The sequence below is a fragment of the Bipolaris maydis genome (genome assembly GCF_028858645.1).
Source record: "Bipolaris maydis strain C4 unplaced genomic scaffold PSV08scaffold_18, whole genome shotgun sequence".
In the NCBI taxonomy this organism is placed as follows: Eukaryota; Fungi; Ascomycota; class Dothideomycetes; order Pleosporales; family Pleosporaceae; genus Bipolaris; species Bipolaris maydis.
Genome location: NW_027093874.1, coordinates 131,162 through 151,950, shown reverse-complemented (window position 1 = coordinate 151,950; position 20,789 = coordinate 131,162). Strand labels below are relative to the sequence as shown.

Below are 20,789 nucleotides of genomic sequence, written 5' to 3'. Positions count from 1 at the left end.
AAAGTCAGACTCTACTAAGCCAGATGTACTCTAAACAAATTGTTGATGCGTTAAGTGTAGAGGAATGGTAACAAAAGAGCGGGACGTGACGATACTGGTCAAGTGTGGCGTTTGTGGCGGGAGAGGCTACGTACCACTACTAGTGCGTTTGACTCAAGTGCCCCTCCAGACCGTTGATAGAGCCCCTCCAAGCTACACACGAGCTGCATTGTAGCCCACACACACCACTGAGCAGGTAAGTTATGACTCTTAACGCGGATTCCTATGCCTCAAGCATTATCACCACTGGCGGAGATTTTCTGAAAACATCCTGAGCACATCCTTTCAAAACCAGCAAAGACCTAACGCCGCGCAGACATGTCTGAACCTTCAGCTACCGCACCACCGCCCAACGAGGAGGAGAAAGGCCCTTCCAAGCGTGCCCTTGAAAAAGCAGCGAAAAAGGCTGCTGCAAAGGCAAAAAAGGCCGAGCATGCCCTGCGACCCAAAGAGCAGGCAAAGCCCAGTGCAAAGAGCGAGCCGACCAGCATCTTCTCCGAAGGCTGGCTGAAGCGCATTTATGAAGAGAAGCCTGTCGCAGAAGTCCGCACTCGTTTCCCGCCCGAGCCCAATGGCTTCCTTCACATCGGACATGCAAAGGCCATTGCAGTAGACTTTGGTTTCGCAAAACACCATAACGGCAAGTGCTATCTGCGCTACGATGACACCAACCCCGAGAAAGAAGACGAGATATATTTCACGGCAATCCTGGATGTTGTCAAGTGGCTGGGATTTGAGCCCTGGAAAATTACTTACAGCAGCGACAATTTCGACAAGCTGTACGAGCTGGCAGAACAGCTAATTAACAAGGACGGCGCATATGTCTGCCACTGTTCTCGTACGTCTAGCTATTAATAACTGAATGTATCCAATCTGAACATCATACAGGAGAGGAAATCAACAACCAGCGTGGCGGGCCCGACAATCGCGGTAAACGCTATGCCTGTGCCCACCGCACACGACCCATTGAAGAGTCCATCACCGAATTCCGAGCAATGCGCGACGGCAAATACAAGGCTGGAGAGGCATTCCTCCGAATGAAGCAAAAGTTGACGGATCCAGACGAGGGCAACCCGCAGATGTGGGATCTCCCAGCCTACCGCGTTGTAAAGGAAAACTACCACCACAGGACAGGCGACAAGTGGAGAATCTACCCAACATACGACTTTACCCACTGCATCTGTGATGCTCTGGAAGGCATTACTCATTCCATGTGTACTGTTGAATTCCGCCAGTCTCGTGTTTCTTACGACTGGCTGCTGGAGCAACTGGACATGAAGATCCCCAAGTCGGAAGAGAAGGGACCCATGCAAAGAGAGTGAGTGCGCTTGATCCTCTCTGCGTTTTGTATTACTAAGAAAAGCAGATTCGGCCGTCTCAGTGTTGGTGGTACGATTTTGTCGAAGCGACGCATCCTCCAGCTCGTTGAGGGAACAGAGGTTGAAAAGAAGAGCGCCGATGGTACAGTTGAGACGAAGAAGATTCCACCAGCGGTGCGAGGGTGGGATGATCCTCGCCTCTTCACCATGGTCGCTCTCCGTCGCCGCGGTATCCCAGCCAAGGCTATGCTTAACTTTGTTGACGAGCTCGGCGTCACAGATGCGCTCTCTGAAATCGAGCCTCCGCGTTTCGAAGCCTCTATCAGAAAGCATCTGGAGCGAACTGTGCCGCGCCAAATGCTGGTACTTGATCCCATCAAAGTCATCATCGAAGACTTTGCTGCCGAGGACGAGCAGGAGCTTACTGTGCCATACGACCCAAAGGGCACAATTCCAGGAGAGCGAAAAGTCAAGGTTGGCAATGCAGTCTACATAGATCGCACTGACTTCAGAGAAGAAGACAGTGAAGATTACTTCCGCCTAGCACCCAACAAGGCTGTTGGTTTGTACAACGTACCGTTTCCGATCCGCGCTACATCCTTCTCCAAGGACGAAAATGGCAATGTCACCGAGATCAAAGCAGTCAAGGCCCCGGTAACTGAGAAGCCAAAAGCGTATATTCAGTGGGTGGATGTAGCAACTGCTGTCCCTGTCACTGCACGTCTGTACAACTCGCTCTTCAAGACCGAGTCTCCAAACACGTTAGACTGGAAAATGGGAGGCTGGGCGGACGATCTTAACCCGAACTCCGAGATCATCTACAAGAAGGCCGTCATCGAGAAGGGTATCAGAAATCTCATCAGTGAGACTTCATTGGACCTGAGCGGTTCTTCGGACGCTCTTGTCCGTTTCCAGGCACTGCGCACGGCTTACTTCTGCGTTGACATCGACTCGACGGAGACCAATATTGTGCTCAATCAGATTGTGAGCCTTAGGGAGGACAAGGGGAAATAAGAATATGGTACCTCCGTGTTTAAATATAGATCAGAGCTCCAAGCGCAGTGGGCGTATAATCGGGAGGCGTTGCGGCAGTGAAAGAAATAACTCCGCTGCTCAGGATGCCTGTTTTTTTTGAGGCTATTGGTTAGAAATCACCACACTGTTGCCTCCACATCCTCTTCCTTGCACTTCTTGTCAAATCAAGTCGTTCCTAGAGATTAGTATACATTTGCAATGCTGCTTCAACTTCAGCGTATATCCACAAATGTGTGGGGGCCAAAAGGGGGAGCAGCAGTATCATTGGCTTGACACCGCGACTAGCTCTGCTGCGTCAGCTTGGCCACTGGCTGCGACGCCTGTCTACAGCCGTCTAGCCACTTCCCAAATTGTTGTTTAACGGAAATTTTTTCCTAAAAAGATCTCAGTTCTGCAAAAATGGTGCCATCCTTCGTGACCAGTTGAACTGCATCACCATCAGTCATGTTGTTCAGCTACGCGCATCACGCTACTATTCCATGGAGAGGTGGTAGAAATCATTCGAATACACAACGTGCAGGCTTTAAAGTTAGTTGACACTAGTCGCAGACTTGTTTGTTTGTTTTTTTCAAAAAAAAAACCAGTTCAAGAACACCACAATTTACAGCATTCCCTTTGTGACGTGAATTGTGCCCTAAAGTTCCGTGGGTGGGTGAAGCTTGGGTTCGGGTCGTTTCGAGGTTGCATTGTGCATTTGAACTATTCTCCAATCACAAGACAACTTACATGCCTTCCATGCCTGCCCCGCTGCCATAATCAACCGGATGTTTAGATAATCTATTGTTGCCACGAATACGACCCGTCTCTCATCATCCCTAATGATTCTTGCCGAAAATATCAGATCCAGGGTTTCGCGCATCATCTTGGCCAAGGGAACGACTGGACATCGACTGAAGGTAGCCGTCTTAGGGACCACCTCCACACCGACTTTACCTTATTATTTTTTATTGTACTTTGGGTCATGTCTTTCCTTGTAACTGGATAGAGTATCTCCTTCCATAATGGTAGATGCACCAAATTCGTCAAAAAACAGTAGCCCGAATTTGGCCAGTCCTTCCTCACCGCCAGACCAACTGCAGAGCAGAGATAATTCAGTCACAACCATGACGCGACAGTACGAATTTTTCGTGACGACGACCAAGCCACATCTGCCAAACGGAGCTGAACGGGGCATGATTCGTCGACTAGTCATGCGCAACTTCTTCGATACGAAAACAAGTGCGCCGCAGGCGGATATTCCAGAGCAAAGCTCAGCAACCACCGTCATGACAAGAAATCAATTAAACAGTCGGTTTCGGATCCAAAGATTGAAAAATGACAACGCGATCAAAGGTGGAAAACTGGTGTCAAAGAATGGAAAAAGCAAAAGCAAGGGGAAAAGACGTTCGTCGCCCATACATACGACAGAGGGCTACGTCATAGATCAAATATCAGGAAAAGAACATTCTACGGCGAAAAATGCAAAAGAAAGATTGAGAGAGGGAACAGTCGAATTGGCATTGAAGATTCACAAGTTACGGATAGATCCAAGTGCTCACCGTATTGATCCGTTTGACATCTTGCCGATACCAGGGACGCCACATTTCGATATGTTATTTCAACTATGTACGTGGGGCGTGGAAGAAGACCTCCCTCCAGGGGGGTGCATATCGAAGTCAACCTTTTACGCTGACATTCTCTCAGACAAAGGCGCACCTAAAACCAATTCAATTGCTATTGACGCCAAGAATACATGGCCAACCTGGGCCATCCATGACGCTGGCCTTTTGCATGCTACACTAGCAACGTGGGCAATATATGGAGTGCTCGCGAAGGGTCTTAGCGAGCTACATTGTTGTCATCTCAAGCACAAGAGTGACGCCATCAACGCTATTAGTTCAAAGCTCATGGAGCCTAATGGAGTCGTTTCAGACGAGGTTATTGGTACTGTCTTGACACTTGCAAGTTTTGAGGTGGGAATTCATTTTCAATTTTGGTTACTGTACATCTGCTGACTATAGCTAGAATCTTCTCGGAGCATACGATACTGCTCAAATGCATTTAATGGCTCTAAATCAAATGTTGACCGCGAGAGGTGGATTATTCGCAATTGGGCACAACGATGGCTTGCTGCGCGGCATTTTATGGTGAGCTCCCAGTACACACGAGAATCGATTCGGTTGCTGAGACGGTCATTGCTAGGGCAGATTTCCATACTGCTGCGGCCTTCCGGACACCGCCTTCATTTCCGCTTGTGTGCCTTGATCCAGATGCACCTCTCCTTCCTGACGAACTCATGGAAGAAGCAGCGTACACTTCGCCCACATCGATGCTTCAGTTATCTCTTGCAGCGACAGAGTGTTTCAATATTTTTTACCGGTTACACCGAATCGCCCTAGCAATGTCCTCCCATTGGTCTGGAAAGGTCTCCCGACTCACGCTCAGCAACCTCCTCTACGATATGCAATACATTGTTCTCTCTGTCCCCGATCGATCGCGCGACTTTATCGAGTTTGACAGAGAAGTCCAAGCTGGCAGAAACGAAGGCGAAGAGAACCAAAGAAAGAGAGCAGATGCAGCAAGTGTGGTTGAGGGTCTTCTCGCTGCAACACTGATCTTTGTATATACTGCCTTACGGGGACTGCCAGCCAATGCGAAGATCTTTGTCGTTCTCCTGGGTCGGCTGCGCATCGCCATCGATCGACCCGCAACTTCAGCCGTAGAGGTATGGGGACGCGAAAAGAACTTGAAGATGCTGGTCTGGGTGTTGGTGGTGGCATGTTCGGTCGTGACATCAGATGATGATCGTGCTTGGTGGATTTTGAAGCTTTCTGACGTGTGTGGTATACTGGGGATTGAACGCCAGGCTGAGCTGGAAGATATCATGCAACATATAGCCTGGATTGATGTATTCTTCGATCGTAAACTAGGGAAGATATGGGAAGATAGGACAAGGTAGTTGGTCACAGTGATAGACTGGTTGGTCGCAACTACGAAGGAAGATACGCAGGGCGATATGCAAGGTTGGGCACCTGCCCATCTTCGACATGCAGATGCCACATCTAGCTGTGGTGCGTGCGAGATGGAGGCGGTGTGAGATATATCAAAAATCTCAATCAAAGTATCCTGTTATATCCGTGTTAAGTAGTTTTGAGTGAACGCACAGCGAGTACAAGTATTGACAGCAGGGCGCGTTTCGCACTAGTCCGTATCTGGCATCTAGTGGTGAAGTTCCCCAACACGTGGGGGGTCGGGAAAACTAGTGCCGACGCCCACGCGATGGCGATGGCGGCGGGCATTAAACTCGGATTTGAAAGACTGACGTTCGTTTGGACACGACACCACCAACGATGGCGCCGCTTGTCGACAACCCCCAGATCAAGCAGGCCAGCCTGCACAACCCACTGCCATTGCAGCTGCACACTTACATTTGGCCCTTTCTGATAGTATGGCCAGCCTTCTCGGCCATATACTTTTCGCCCCAGCGCTACGAACAATACATCCAGTCGTCGGAATGGACTTTTGTCTGGATTGCCACCATCACCACTTTCCAGTCGCTGTTCTGGCTCATGACGCACTGGAATGTCAACCTCAAGAGCGCCTTCACTACCACCTCGGCCAGCGACGTGCGCAGTGCCCAGCTTATCAAAGTGCAACCTATCAAGAACGCCGGCGCTGCCGAGATTGTCAAGTTGATCCGCGACAACGTTGGCGGGAAGCCCAACATTTCCTTCCTCTTTCAAAAGCGACGTTTCCTCTACGACGCCGATAAGGGCTCCTTCGCCCCACTCGCTTACGCCCTCGATACCGAGCCCAAGCCGCAGCTCAAGACATTCCAGCAGGCACAGGGCCTCACCTCCCCCGCCGAGATCGAGCGCCTGCAGCAGCACTATGGCGACAATGCATTCGATATCCCCGTCCCCACATTTACCGAGCTGTTCAAGGAACATGCTGTCGCTCCGTTCTTCGTCTTCCAGGTTTTCTGCGTTGGGCTGTGGATGCTTGATGAATACTGGTACTACTCCATCTTCACACTCTTCATGTTGGTTGTTTTCGAGAGCACCGTTGTGTGGCAGAGACAAAGAACACTGAATGAGTTCCGTGGAATGAGCATCAAGCCTTATGAGATTTTGGTGTACAGGCAGAAGCAATGGCAAGAGATTATGAGCGACAAGCTGCTTCCGGGCGATGTTGTCAGCGTGGGCAGGACCAAGGAAGATTCTGGCGTCGCATGCGACATGCTGCTACTCGAAGGCTCGGCTATCGTTAACGAGGCTATGCTGTCAGGAGAGAGTACTCCTGTGCTCAAGGAATCAGTACAACTGCGACCTGGCGATGCGCGCATCGAGCCCGAGGGTCTGGATAAGAACTCGTTCCTCTGGGGTGGCACCAAGGTTCTTCAAGTCTCACATGGAAGCAACGTTGAGGAAGATGGCGCTGTTGTCCCGAAACTCGCATCTGGTGTCCCTCCACCGCCGGACAAGGGCGCTGTTGCTGTCGTCGTCAAGACTGGATTCGAGACCAACCAAGGAAGCCTTGTCAGGACCATGATCTTCGCTACCGAGCGTGTTTCCGCCAACAATGTCGAAGCCCTCTTCTTCATCCTCTTCCTTACCGTCTTCGCTGTCGCTGCCTCGTGGTACGTGTGGCAAGAGGGTGTCAGGCTAGACCGCCAGCGCAATAAGCTCCTCCTCGACTGTGTTCTCATAGTTACGAGTGTCGTACCTCCGGAACTTCCCATGGAACTCAGTTTGGCTGTCAACACTTCTCTCGCTGCGCTCAGCAAGTATGCCATCTTTTGTACCGAGCCGTTCCGTATTCCCTTTGCTGGTCAGGTCGATGTGGCTTGTTTCGACAAGACTGGTACTCTGACTGGTGAAGATCTGGTTGTTGACGGCATTGCTGGACTGTCCCTGGGACAGAGTGGCGCTACGGTCGCGCCAGATGGTGCACACACAGATCTCGCAAAGGTTACAGATGTTGGCACCGAGACTACATTGGTACTTGCTTCTGCTCACGCCCTGGTCAAACTTGACGATGGCGAGACCGTGGGTGAGCCCATGGAAAAGGCTACCCTTCAATCCCTCGGATGGAAGCTTGGAGCCAAAGATACCCTTCAAGCGACAACGACCACAGCCAGATCTCACGCCGAACTCGTTCAAATTCGCCGTCGTTTCCAATTCTCATCCGCCCTCAAACGCCAGAGTTCCGTAGCTACTGTTCTTGTCAACAACAACAAGACTGGACGCAAGGTCAAGAGCACAATCGCTGCAGTCAAGGGTGCGCCCGAAACCATCCGCAAGATGTTGGTTAATACGCCTCCACACTACGAGGAAACCTTCAAACACTTTACCCGTAATGGCGGTCGTGTACTAGCCCTAGCATACAAGTTCCTATCTGACGACGGAGAATGGGGCCAGAATCGGATCAACGACCTCAAGCGTGAGCAGGTTGAATCTGACCTACACTTTGCCGGCTTCCTTGTACTTCAATGTCCTCTCAAGCCTGACGCTATCGAGGCTGTTCGCTCCCTGAACGAGTCCAGCCACCGTGTTGTCATGATTACCGGTGATAATCCCCTTACTGCCGTTCACGTCGCTAAGCAGGTTGAGATCGTTGATCGTGAATGCTATATCCTTGATGCACCTGAAAACGACGATTCTGGCGAGAAGCTTGTCTGGCGTAGCGTCGACGACAAGCTTAGTATTCCTGTTGACCCGACTAAGCCGCTGGACGATGAGATCTTGAAAACTAAAGATATCTGTCTTACTGGATATGCGCTTTCTAAATTCACCGGCCAGCCTGGATGGAACCAAATCCTGCGATATACTTGGGTCTACGCCCGTGTTTCACCGAAGCAAAAGGAGGAGATTCTTCTTGGTCTCAAGGATCGTGGTTACACTACTCTCATGGCTGGTGATGGTACCAACGATGTCGGTGCTTTGAAGCAGGCTCATATCGGTGTTGCCCTTCTCAACGGTACCCGTGAGGATCTCGACAAGATTGGCGAACATTTCCGCAACACGCAGATGAAGAATGTCTATGAGAAGCAGTGCAATCTTATGCAGCGCTTCAACCAGCCTCAACCTCCTGTCCCGATCATGATCGCTCATCTGTACCCGCCAGGCCCAACCAACCCGCATTACGAGAAGGCAATGGAGGCTCAAGCCAAGAAAAAGGGTCTTCTCCCTGCCGGCAATGGATCAGCTTCCACTGAACAGCCTGGTCAGGTCCAACCTGCTCAAACTGCTACCAACTTTGCCCAACAAATGCAGGAAAAGATGATGGCCCAAGAAATGGAAGAACTTGCCGGTGAGCCTCCGACCATTAAGCTTGGTGATGCCTCTGTCGCGGCACCTTTTACTTCCAAGCTTGCCAATGTCGTCGCCATCCCCAACATCATCCGTCAAGGTCGCTGCACGCTTGTTGCCACAATTCAGATGTACAAGATCCTTGCTCTCAACTGTTTGATCTCTGCCTACAGTTTATCAGTCCTCTACCTCGATGGTATCAAATTTGGCGATGGTCAAGTCACTATCTCAGGAATGATGATGAGCGTTTGTTTCCTGTCCATTTCTCGCGCAAAGACAGTTGAGGCTCTGTCAAAGGAACGCCCACAGTCCAATATCTTCAACACATACATTATTGGATCCGTGTTGGGCCAGTTTGCCATTCATATCATCACCCTCATCTACGTCAGCCAATATGTGCAACGTGTTGAGCCCAAGGATCCCAACCCAGATTTGGAAAAGGAGTTTGAGCCATCGCTCCTCAACTCGGCCATCTACCTGCTTCAGCTCATTCAGCAAATTTCCACCTTTGCCATCAACTACCAGGGCCGTCCTTTCCGTGAGTCTATCCGCGAAAATAAGGGCATGTACTGGGGTCTTGTTTCTGTTTCTGGTGTCGCATTCTCGTGCGCTACCGAATTCATTCCGGAGCTGAATGAGAAGCTTAAGTTGGTTCCGTTCACCACCGACTTCAAGATCATGATCACTACCATTATGGCTTTTGACTTTGTCGCTTGTTACATCATTGAGAAGAGCCTCAAATTCTTCTTCTCGGATAACAAGCCCAAGGATATTGCTGTTAGGCGTCCAGATCAGCTGGAGAGGGAGATTGCAAGGAAGAAGGAAGAGGAGTTGCAGGCGCAGAGGAAGAAGAACGAGGAGGCGGTTGCAATGGCTCATGCCAAGGGGTTGATTAAGCAGTAGACGATGGCAAGGGTAGAGTCGTACTAGGTTAATCTAACTAGGTAATATACAAGCATAAATGTCATTTTATCCGCTCAAATGTTGATTTTAACAACTCATGACTTGATCTGATGATGTCAAGGGTCGTTATTCGCACTAACACGCAACGAAACGCATTGCTCTGTATACGCCAATTATCCCTTACTTGCGCGGCTCACAAACTACAAGAAAAGGATGAACGGCAGCTACATCAAGTCAGCACATGGTCTCTGAAAACAAGACCAGGTCAGCATCAAACTTACCACTAACAAATAGCCGTCCAGTCTTGACATCGTGTCGCACCGTCGTACTCCCACTCAAAACCTTGGACGCCTTATCCTCGATCACCTTCTCAACCTTGTACTCCCTGCTCTTTATGCCCTCATCCACCGTCTTGCGAATGCGCCAGATAGTCACGGGCGAAATCTCGTTATACGGATCGGAAAACGACTTGCCTGTTTGTGCCAAGTTTGGGAACCCGGGCACGTACAAGTCGCCGTTGGCGTCTGGCGAAATGTTGTCGAGCGGCATGCCGACGTGGATAGTGTCGAGCAGACGGAGCGTGTTGTTGTTTTGGGGTTCGAGAGCAAAGACGCGGATTTGGCCGTCAATGGCGCTAGGGACATAAAAGAGGCCATCGGCACCGCGGGTGAGACCGTTGGGAAACTTGAGGTCGGGTCTGGGGATGACGAAACTTAGGGCGCGTTTAAGATGAGGCATGTAGGAGGGTAAGTCTGGCGTGGTTGGTTTGAGAGTTGATTCGTCGACTTCATTGCCCGAGTAGGCAGGGTGGCAGAGTCCTGTGCCAGAGCAGTATGCGACGTTTCCGCCGCCGATGAAGTAGTCGAATTCTCGGCGCTAGGGTTTTTTCTGTTAGCCTTTTGTTTGGTGTGCACAGGTCTTCTACGTGCTAGGCTGGGGGGTTCGAACTTACCAAGCCGAGTTTTACGGAGTGGTCGTTGGTCACGAGAAAGGCACCAGATCCATCGCCTAACGCTGCAACTCGGTTCGGGGTCCAAATTTCACTCGAGAAGACGGTGCGGACATGGCGCATGGTTTCTTGACCTTTCTTCATTTCGAAAACCTCGATGGTGGAGTTATCTCCCGTCTTGAATGCGTCGATGACGTCGTTGGATGGTCCGACGGGAGGGCGCTGGTTAACAAAATAGAATTGGATAGTGCTGTCGTCCAAGATGAGAGCGTCAAACCCGAGGAGGTCGAGATCCATGTTACCCGTGGCCCCTCTATAATTGCCGGATGGGTTGATAGAACGGAGATTGAAGAGACCATCCGCTCCAGGATTATCAATGTCTAGAGCGATGAGTTCAGAGCCCCCAGCCCGACGTCCAGTTACATTGACTTGATTCATCCTGCTTCATGTCAGTCCTGATTTCAAGCTATAATCTGGTTTTGCAGCTGAAAATTGTGTGACCTACGCCTGGTTCCAAGCCATTCTTCCCGAAGTTCCTGCGCATGCCGCATACAACGTGCGTCCCTTATCGTCAAGCCACATGTCCTCGCAGGCCTCCAGCCTAGGATGCTCGACACGCCTGCAAGAATACGGAAACTCGTCTATATCTTGCATCACCCGACCAACACCGAAAGTAACCACCAGAAGATCTTTGAGGTAAATTTGATAAAAGGATGCTCCCCACGCTACTACGAGTGCGAGGAGCACCGCCTTGCTCATGAAAGCCATTTTCTGTTTCACCGGATGTGGAGAAGAAATGAGGGGGGAAGTGGGAGGAAGGAAAAAAAAGGGAAAGGCTGAGGTGATATTGGACGCTGAGACCTAGAGAGCTGGGCGAAAGTTCAACGCTGTTACCTAGGGAGTTACAGCTATGTCGGGAGGCTGTACATAAGCGGCCAACGCCTCAGCCCCATCAGACCCTTGTGTGACCCACACCTCGTACATGGGGGCCAAAGCGCCTATTAGGAATATGGTCTATGGTTCCCTTATACGCGTCATGTGACTCGACAAAGGTTATTGCTTGTAATAATGAGAGAGTAGACGGAGATAAAAGATGACGGTGCTCGTTGCTGATGATGCCTGACGTCACATGGTCGCTGCGACATCTCCCGAGGTCGGTTCCGCTAACGCGAGGCGACGTCCAAACACAAAGTCTTTAACACTCGACAACAGCAGCCAGATTACAGTTGTAAATCTCCAAAATGACCAGGTCGGCATCTTTCGACGTTATAGGTACTTGTTTCGGGTTCTCTGCTCCAATCCAAGCCATCCACTCCCGTCTGGGCCCGAAACTCAAGACTGCCGAGGTGGATGCAAAAGCGCTCTTCTTTTCCTGGTTCTACGCTGCGCAGCGCGACTTTACATATGTCTCCATGAACGGATCCTACGTGCCAATTGCACAAATACTAAAATCGACTCTCCGGCGCGCGTGCGCTGTAGTTGATCTACCCACCGATGCTGTCACCGATGAAGATGTAGAGGAGACCATGAAGGCATTCAGAAGCATGGGGCCAAGAGAAGGCCTCAAGAAATGTTTCGATGGGTTGAGGGAAGCTGGGTGGGAAGTTTATGGAGTGACCAATGGCGGATCAGAGACGTCGCTGAATTACTACCACAACGCGGGTATTGAGCTCGACGCCGACCATCTGCTGAGCTGCGATGCGATCCAAGTTGCAAAGCCCGATGTCCGGGTTTATGAGAACGCCAATCAACATATATCTAGGAGATTGCAAGGAAATGAAGAAGGGGAGAGGTGGTTTGTTGCAGCGCATGCGTGGGATCTGATTGCAGCGAGGAAGGCGGGGTTCAAGACTGCCTACCTTACATTCGAGGAACACGACCCGTGTACCGATGTGTTTGGCGAGTTTGACTTGTATGCGTCCAGCATGGATGAGTTGCTGCGTAAGCTGAAAGGGCTCAAGTGAAGAGCGCATTGAGAGTCACGGATAATCCAAATGAGCAAAATGAACACTTTTTTGCACAAGATGCGTTGCGCGAGAAGAGACCAGTCAATGTAACATTGAAAGCCAAAAAGGATGAAACTATACAGCTTAGATGAGGCATGTTGATCAGCACGCTGACTAAAGCTAAACAAGAGTGACTTATTTTCATTTGCAAGCTACCGTGCCATGACCGAGATGTCACTGTCAAGTAACAGCATAGTGAGGTGGAAAAATGTGAAGCTGGAAATTTCGGAGGCTAGTAAATCATAATGGAATGGTGCAATCCCTTCTGAAAGGGCGTTAATGCCAGATGACAAGTCCTCCTGGTTGCTGGACTCAGGAGACGTACGCCGAGCAGTTGCAGTTAAGCGGGATGGCTGCGCACCGCCCCTTTTATGCAGACCGGCATAATGGTGAAGGCCCTTGGATGACTGGCGAGCACTAGACTATAAGGTTGAAGCGAAGTCATGCGGCGGTTTCCGGTAGGTACGCCTGGCGCCGTTTGTTGGGCGCGCTGCTGCCGTTGACACTCGATGCAAGCAGCAACTGCGGTCGCGGGTTTGGCTGCGAATCCCTCTGCACCGAGTATATTTGTTGGTTTATTCTCGAACTTGCCATCAAACCTAGTACCTATGGTACAGTAGACTGACGGCGCACCCGTGCGTCTATTGAGGGCCCCATTCGGCATCAACTAAGAATGGGGAGCAGGGTTGTCGTCCCTAGAGATTCGTCTCTTTGTGATTAATGCTCCTGTCTACTGCCTGGGGCACTACCGCTTGAATAGTAACGTGACAAGGCAAGCTTACTTGCATTGTTACGGTTTCTACGCCAGGTTGATGCTGGCGACTATAGCACTAGAGGTAGGCCAGGCAGTAGACAGAGGATGCAGATTAAGTTTGGTCATCTTCGTTTTGCTCTTTGATCCATGGTTCGAATCGTATCGGTGTGACATTTCTATAATTTTTTTTGCAGTATTAATTTCACACGGCAGGCACGCTGCGAGCAAGCAACGACCCAACACCTCGCTCACGTTCATACATGTGATGCACACCAACCCGCAGAATCTTATCGCAATTAACCCCTCCACCCCTTCTTAACTTTTTCCCCTCTACCACCAACTTGTATCCCCACGCCTGCCGTTCCCAGCTCGCCTAGTACCGCACTAGTATCCGCGATACACTCGCCATAAGCGACTGCTTAGCAGTAAAGCAGGTAGCCTTATCCTGCCTCTCAGCCCTCATCCCTTCCCCCGTTATACCACTGATCAGGCCTAAACTAACATCTAGAGCTGATATCCACGGCCTCTTTCTCAGAGGGCCTATATAAGAATTAGACTAAACTTAGTAGCTAAAGCATTTCTAAATTGTTAGGTATTAATTCCTATAGGTAAATTTCTAAGATTTTAGGTTTATATCTAGAACCTCTCTAACGTAGGTTAGCCTTAATACCTAGTGTAACATATGTAGTCCCTGTCGTAATATCTATTATATATTTTTCATTCCAATATAGCTAACCGGATTTCTGTTTCGCCATGCCTTATTAGCCCGATAGTTGCTCAGGCAACTACTTATATAGATAGCTATATAGCTTAGAAGCTTAGCTCTCTATTAAATACAACCTCTTGTATACCTCGCGATTACTCCCCGGAGCGCAGCCCCTTACAATAATAATACGTACTATAGACATAGATCCCTATCCGCCCGTGCGTACGACTCTTAACCAGTCTCTCACGGCCACGCCGTGACACGTATTATTAAGTACTTAAAAATACACCAAGATAGTTATTTTTCTTGTATTCTATTATTGAAGTTTGCCCTAGCTCGCCATTCTTCGCAGTAGTAGAGTAATAAGGCACTATTTTAGTAAGAAATCGACTTTTTCGTTCAACTTACACGAAAGTTAGAACTATTTTTCCTTAGACGCTGCGCGGCATAAGTAGCGATAAAAAATTATGTCAGCGGGCCTGTGCGCACCCTCTAACTTATCTCACTAGTCAGACGCTGCGCTGTATCCACGTGATAACTCAAGCACGTGATAGCATAAGCTCGTGCTAGCTTACGAGTAAGAGTTGAGCGCAGCGTCTGAGGAAATTTGGTTCTAGCTTTGGTGAGAGTAGAACGAAAAAGTCGATTTCTCACTAAAACAGTGCCTTATTACTCCACCACTACGAAGAATAGCGAGCTGCGGCAAACTTATATAATAGAATATAAGAAAAATAACCACCTTAGCATATTTTTAAGTATTTAATAATACGCGTTGCATGCAAAGTGTCCTCTAGAAAAATAGGGGCACTTGCTCTTTTTTAAGCGTTTTTACGCTAAGAACGCCCTTTTTAATAGAGAAATGTAAAAAAACCTAGCACAATATATCTATTATATAGTAAATATCTACCTCCTACAGCGTGTTATCTAATATCTAATAGTGGTGGTGGAGATGTATCGTGAGGGAGAGAAGAAGCCAGCTGTTACTAAAATCGTGTTCTAGCACCACTAAAGCACGAACCATTTCTCCTCAGACGCTGTACGGTGTAAGGGGCTGCGCTCCGTGGAGCAATCGCTTGGTATACAAGAGGTTGTATTTGATGGAGAGCTATCTACGTCTACTTGCGTGATGTTTATCTGCTTATCGGAGAAAGGTTGTACCGAAGGGTCTAAGCGCGTTGTCTGAGCGCTGCTCGGGCGGTGAGTAGAATCCGGGTGTTCGAGGTGACACCCGGATTCTTCGCTCGTCGTCTGAACGTAGTTCGGATGACGCGCGCGTAGCTTCAACCGAGATTCCATCGAGGAGCTATCCAAGGGGCGTTCAGCCCGTTACATACGGCCACCGCCCACGTAATCCAGTCAGGTGGTCCGTGCACAGCATCTGATTAATGAGATAACCTCTAACCAGCGAGATAAGCCCCTCTGCCCTTACTTCTGCGTTTTACTAAGTATATTGTATATAAAATACTCGCAAATACAGGTAAATATACACACGCTACTATACTTCAGACCCTTTATTCGTCTTAGAATCCGATACTGGCGGGAGCGGAAAGCGGTAACTGCCACTTCCGAGTAAGTTTGGGAATACGGTGAATACGGTGAATACGGTGAACACGGAGAAACGGGGTACTAATGCCTTATAGCGGCCACGTAACACTCACCCCTGCTAATCCCTCACGACTTGTCATAGTAGGAAATCAGGGGCTGCGTTAATGAAAAACATTAATTAAGTGGTGCCTTTTAGTGGACTCTGGGTTTTGCTAAGTCGAAATTAAAATCAAATTAGGGTTTAGATAAGAGCGTGTTGCAAAGAGAACAATTAAAAGGGACATTATATCCTAAGTGCTTTTTGTTAATCGCACGTTTGGCGAAAGATATCGATCGTGCAGGGTTAATCTATGAAAAGCGCCGGCTTGGACTAAGTAGTAAAGTGGATCTCGGCATCGGGATCTCGGCTTTAGCGGATTCATAACAGAGAACGTAATGTGCGGAAGACGTGATGTACTAATAAGAACTCTACAGGGGATTCGGATGCGTTATAGATCCGAACCGAATCATTTAGGTTGATATAAAGACGTTTGAAATTCACCACAGTTATCATAAATTTGTTTCCATCATTCTTCAACTGAGCGTCGTCTAGAGTTTACAGATCTACACACACGTTTGGTTATTCGGCAACATAGAGACCTTGGAATCTCCAAAGGTCCCCTTTCCTATCAGCTTGCCTCCACTTGGTCTCAATCCTGTCACCACTTCGATATTGCTTGCCGCTGTGATTGCAGTATTTATTCTAGGTCGGAAAAATAGCAAACTTCCTCACGCAAACCCTCCAGCATGGTATGCTCTAAAAACTATAAATCAGTTAGACTCTGTGCAAAATGGCATGAAAATCCTAGAAGATGGCCGGAAGAGGTTCCCTGATCAACCATTTCGAATGATTAAAAATACCGGAGAAGTGATTGTGTTTCCAGAACGCTTTGCGAACACTCTCCGCAACGAAGAAGGCCTAAGCTTTGCGGCAGTGGCTATGCAGGTAGGCTCTATCAATTATCTTTAGGAGGTAAAAAATTACTAATTATCTAGGACTTCCACGGCAATACTCCTGGATTTACAGCTGTAAAAATCATGGAGCATCAGGGACAAGTATTGCAAAACGTTGCTCGAAAACCACTCACAAAACTACTTAGTGAGTTTGATGTTAATAAAAGATTTTATATAGATTGAGGCTTATAGTGCATCTATCTAGATACTGTTACTGAGCCCCTAGCCTCTGAAGCTATCTTTGCTATTAACCACACCTTAGGCCATCCCACTGGTAAGACTTTAAGCCTAGGTATTTGTTTTGTGATCTACATAGTCTAATATAACGTAGATTGGCAAGACACCCTCATTTTGGATTCTATACTGGACATTATCGCACGCCTTTCGTCACGCGTTTTCCTAGGTGATAAACTTTGTCGTAACGAAGATTGGCTTAAGATTACTAAGCAATACACCGTGAGTATGGCCCAGGCGGCATTCATGTTGACGCCTGTGCCCTTAAGTCTTCGATTCCTCGTTGCTATGTTCTCTAAGCAATGCGGAGTTGTTCGTAGACAACTGCGTCGCGCTCAAGAGCTAATTAGGCCCGTAATTGAGGAGCGTCGTTTACTGAAAGAGCAAGCACGTAAGGAAGGAAAGCCAATTCCAAAGTTTAATGATGCGATCGAATGGGGTGAACAGGAATGCAAAGGTATCAGCTATGATCCTGCCTCACTGCAGCTCTCGCTATCGGTTGCTGCTATCCACACTACATCGGACCTTTTGTCAAAGCTCTTAATACTTTTGGCTAGAGAACCTGAACTAATCGAACCCCTCCGGGAAGAAATAATCACTGTCCTGAAAAGGGACGGATGGAGTAAGAATTCGCTCTTCAATATGAAGCTAGTGGATAGCGCAATGAAGGAAGCACAAAGATTAATGCCTATTGAGCAGTGTAAGTCCTTGTGTACGTTGTTGTCCAAAAAAACCATCCTACTAATAATATATTTAAAGTGGCTATGCGCCGAATCGCAACCAAAGATGTGCACATCGCGGAATTGAACATCACTATTCGCAAAGGAGAGTATGTCTCGGTAGACGACAGCCACGGTGCAAGCCTACCCGCAGGTGAGGACGTACAGAAGTTCGATATATACCGTTGGTTACGCTTACGAGAAACGCCCGAATTTGCGAACAAAGCACACTTTGTAAGCACGAGCCCGGAACACCTAGCATTTGGCCATGGAACGCATGCCTGCCCTGGTCGCTTCTTCGCTGCCAACGAGATCAAGATTGCGCTTTGTTTTCTTCTTCTCCAATATGATTGGGAACTGGCTCCTGGAACAACTGCTGATCTGAGTCCTTTTGGACTTAGCTTCTTAGTCGATCCAAAGAGTACTTTGAGGTACAGGAAGAGAGAAGCAGAGATTGATCTAGAGGCTTTGAAGTTTGAGTAATGTGGTGTTTTATTATGTGATTGGGCTGCAGATATACATTCGACTTTTTTTCTTGGAGTAGATAGACTTTCTTCTTCACTTAAGACAATACAACGATTAGATTTCAGCTTTGTTCTACCAGCTTGATTGCGGGCTGTCCCTTGGTCTTTTGAGCTCTATCTTGTTTCATTCTACAGTAGTTAGATGTGCTGGTGTCAAATATGATAAATTTTTATAATCTATTAATGTTCCGTTTACAGCCTAGCTATGGAGAGGGAAGTGTCTATCTTCGCCGATCTATGCACGAACTATAGTAACGCATACTTTCCACTCAACCGTCGCTCTATTGGCCCTTAGATATAACAAATTGAACAAGTACCTAGTTATGTACGCTTCATGAGCAACGTCTTGAACGTAGCTGGCGAGATGAACTTAGCATAGGTGATCTGATCGTACCGCTTTGTCTACTTGTTAGGCATCTTAAACTCGTAATCTAAGAGCAGCCGAGCTATGATTATCTTAATTTCATTTGCAGTAAAAAAGCGTCCTAGGCAAGTATGTCTGCCGTAGCTAAAGTAAAAATCCCGATCGTTAGCAAACATCTAACTAACGCTTTACGTGTTCGTGCATAGTATTCCCTTTTCTAGTGCTTAGAGAATAGTCCAGCATCTGCTACATTATATTATTGGACTTATTCTTAGGCTTTATTCTTAAGAAAATAATTAGCCTAAAGAACTCTCTATATATATTAGTGTTTGGCTCCGGCCTTTCGGGAAAATTTTTGTGAAACAAAATTTTAGGATTTATTAGAACTAGTCATGCAGATATTCGAATCAGCAACCACGCGCGCCCATTCTCAGCTCCACCCATCGAAACCGTCACGCCCGCCCATCGATATCGTCACACGTCCACACGAGCAAATCGTCCGTGACGCCGTCAAGTCTATCCCTAGCCTATCGAACACCCAGCGCTTTGCTATAAAACTAAAGCACTATACCTATCTACGCCTTGCTTGTACTAGGCTAAAACTTCTCTAAAAACTCCTTTTGCTAATCGGTTAGACGTTCGGCTTTTAAAGCCTCTTTAATATAGATAAAGTCCTCGTACAGCCACCCTATAATATCTACATCCACCCCTTCTAGGTTAATATCTATAATACTTAAACCTACTAAGTAGATTTTGCACGAGTCTAAGTTGCTTACGAGTGCGTGCTTACTGATCCGCTAGATCCCTCGTAGCTTAACTATACTAGTAGAGTCTATGCTAGCTTCTAATCTATAGAATCTCTCTCTTCTCCACCTATATATCTTTTTGTAGATACTATTAGATAGATGTTTATAGAAGGCTATTATAGGTTCGATAGACGTAGAGGACTTAATTGGCACTAAATGGCTCGAAAATAACAAGAGCCGCGAGAGGAAGTTCAACATAGTAGTGATGGGAGTTTGGATAGATTTGTGCAGTTAATAGGAGATCGAGTTCTGATGGATTCGTGCCTTTGATAAGATGAGGCGATATGGCGAATATATAGGCACAGGAGCGCTTTGCGCAATGTATTCTTATTGCAACTATAGTTCATTGTCTTATTCGCTGTTCTGCTGCCTTCGTCGTAACTGTAGTTCGCTGTGCTGCTGCCTTCATCGTAACCGAATTTTGGTTATTGTACCTAATAGAGATTTGTCTATTTAACATATACCCGTTAAGAGGCGTGTTTTAGTAGTAATACTAACCCATTTTTAGGGTTTAATAGGGTCTCGCAGAGGTCTACCTGAATCCTTTTATTACGTACTTTGACTGTAAAGTCAATCTTTTTAATACTTAATTCTAGTAGGTTGGGCTGTGGCCTGCTATTCTTTTCTAAGATAATTGATCTGATACGCTATATAGCAAACAGAGGGAAAAAAGTCAAGCGATAGATATTAGGATTAATAATAGTTATTAGATATTGCCTTAGGGCCCGTGCATTATACTCTAGGTATTAAGTGTTACGATCTAAGGTAAGCTGCTTACAAGTAATTAGTTTGGAGGATCCAAAGGATGAGCTGCGCCGCAATCCTTTAACCATGCCGCAGTCACGTGACTAATCGTACACGATCACTTTAATAACCAATTAGAACTACTGTTATGGGGTAAGTTATATACCTACCCTATTATAGCCTAGTCCAAGGACGGGTACTATAAGTAGACACTAAACCTCCAATACTTTACATAGACCTAAGCAATACAATAACCTTTGGCTCCTAACAGTACCCTGAAAGGCCAGCCCATAACAACTACGCCTTCTACCTAATCGTCCATAATCACTATATTAGTCCTACACGATTACTTCTACTCCTTAGTATATAGTATAGGTATCGAGCCCTTATAGCTTAATGTGTTTAACTTAAGTTTTGAGTACAAGTACAATATAGAGAATTATTCTACTTGCACGTTACCGTCTAATATTGCACTCTGCCCCTCTATCTGCGAAAACCAACTAACAAGAAGCTTGACACTAGAAGTCTTATATTACTTCCACTCGAGCTATACTCTTAACACTACTACGTAGTTTTACATAATTAGCTATACTATTAAAGTAACGTTAGATTAGGGTTAAGTATAGTAAAAGGGATTATATATAATAAAAAATAAATAAACGTCATTTATAGTAGCTATAAAAAGCTATTAAATCCTATATCTTCTAGCTATAGAAGCTAGTCTTTATTTAAGCCTTAATTAGGATAAGAAGTAAAAAGATATACTACTCTAGAGGTTAGCAATAGTTCTATAGTACTTAAGAGGGCTAAACGATAAAAACTAGGGAGGAAAATATAGTATAGTATTACGTAACTAGCT

At 47.3% G+C, this 20,789-nt stretch overlaps 5 protein-coding genes across 5 annotated transcripts; 4 read left to right on the top strand and 1 right to left on the bottom strand.

Moving 5' to 3' along the window:
* Nucleotides 1-197: 197 nt before the first annotated feature.
* Nucleotides 198-2,574, top strand: PSV08DRAFT_21045 (tRNA synthetases class I, catalytic domain-containing protein). Its single transcript, XM_014220339.2, has 4 exons — nucleotides 198-235; nucleotides 356-877; nucleotides 928-1,357; nucleotides 1,406-2,574. Exons 2-4 carry the CDS (start codon nucleotides 358-360, stop codon nucleotides 2,370-2,372), a joined length of 1,917 nt encoding a protein of 638 aa, XP_014075814.1. The 5' UTR covers nucleotides 198-235; nucleotides 356-357; the 3' UTR covers nucleotides 2,373-2,574.
* Nucleotides 2,575-3,496: 922 nt separating this feature from the next.
* Nucleotides 3,497-9,586, top strand: PSV08DRAFT_375111 (uncharacterized protein; the record flags this gene model as incomplete). Its single annotated transcript, XM_014220338.2, has 13 exons — nucleotides 3,497-3,998; nucleotides 4,077-4,345; nucleotides 4,398-4,519; nucleotides 4,575-5,327; nucleotides 5,528-5,621; nucleotides 5,690-5,818; nucleotides 5,858-5,896; nucleotides 5,927-6,688; nucleotides 6,722-7,129; nucleotides 7,160-7,258; nucleotides 7,295-7,306; nucleotides 7,343-7,582; nucleotides 7,613-9,586. The coding sequence occupies 13 exons, from the start codon at nucleotides 3,497-3,499 to the stop codon at nucleotides 9,584-9,586; spliced, it is 5,403 nt and encodes a 1,800-aa protein (XP_014075813.2).
* Nucleotides 9,587-9,766: 180 nt separating this feature from the next.
* PSV08DRAFT_375109 (uncharacterized protein) lies at nucleotides 9,767-11,294 on the bottom strand (the record flags this gene model as incomplete). Its single annotated transcript, XM_014220336.1, has 4 exons — nucleotides 9,767-9,810; nucleotides 9,868-10,462; nucleotides 10,539-10,974; nucleotides 11,041-11,294. The coding sequence occupies 4 exons, from the start codon at nucleotides 11,292-11,294 to the stop codon at nucleotides 9,767-9,769; spliced, it is 1,329 nt and encodes a 442-aa protein (XP_014075811.1).
* A 482-nt stretch (nucleotides 11,295-11,776) lies between these two features.
* Nucleotides 11,777-12,555, top strand: PSV08DRAFT_211879 (HAD-like domain-containing protein; the record flags this gene model as incomplete). Its single annotated transcript, XM_014220335.1, has 1 exon — nucleotides 11,777-12,555. One exon carries the CDS (start codon nucleotides 11,777-11,779, stop codon nucleotides 12,497-12,499), a length of 723 nt encoding a protein of 240 aa, XP_014075810.1. The 3' UTR covers nucleotides 12,500-12,555.
* Nucleotides 12,556-15,981: 3,426 nt separating this feature from the next.
* PSV08DRAFT_191134 (cytochrome P450) lies at nucleotides 15,982-17,975 on the top strand (the record flags this gene model as incomplete). The annotated part of the gene is made up of 6 exons (XM_066091980.1): nucleotides 15,982-16,060; nucleotides 16,182-16,531; nucleotides 16,582-16,684; nucleotides 16,745-16,813; nucleotides 16,871-17,473; nucleotides 17,533-17,975. 6 exons carry the CDS (start codon nucleotides 15,982-15,984, stop codon nucleotides 17,973-17,975), a joined length of 1,647 nt encoding a protein of 548 aa, XP_065947946.1.
* Nucleotides 17,976-20,789: the final 2,814 nt, after the last annotated feature.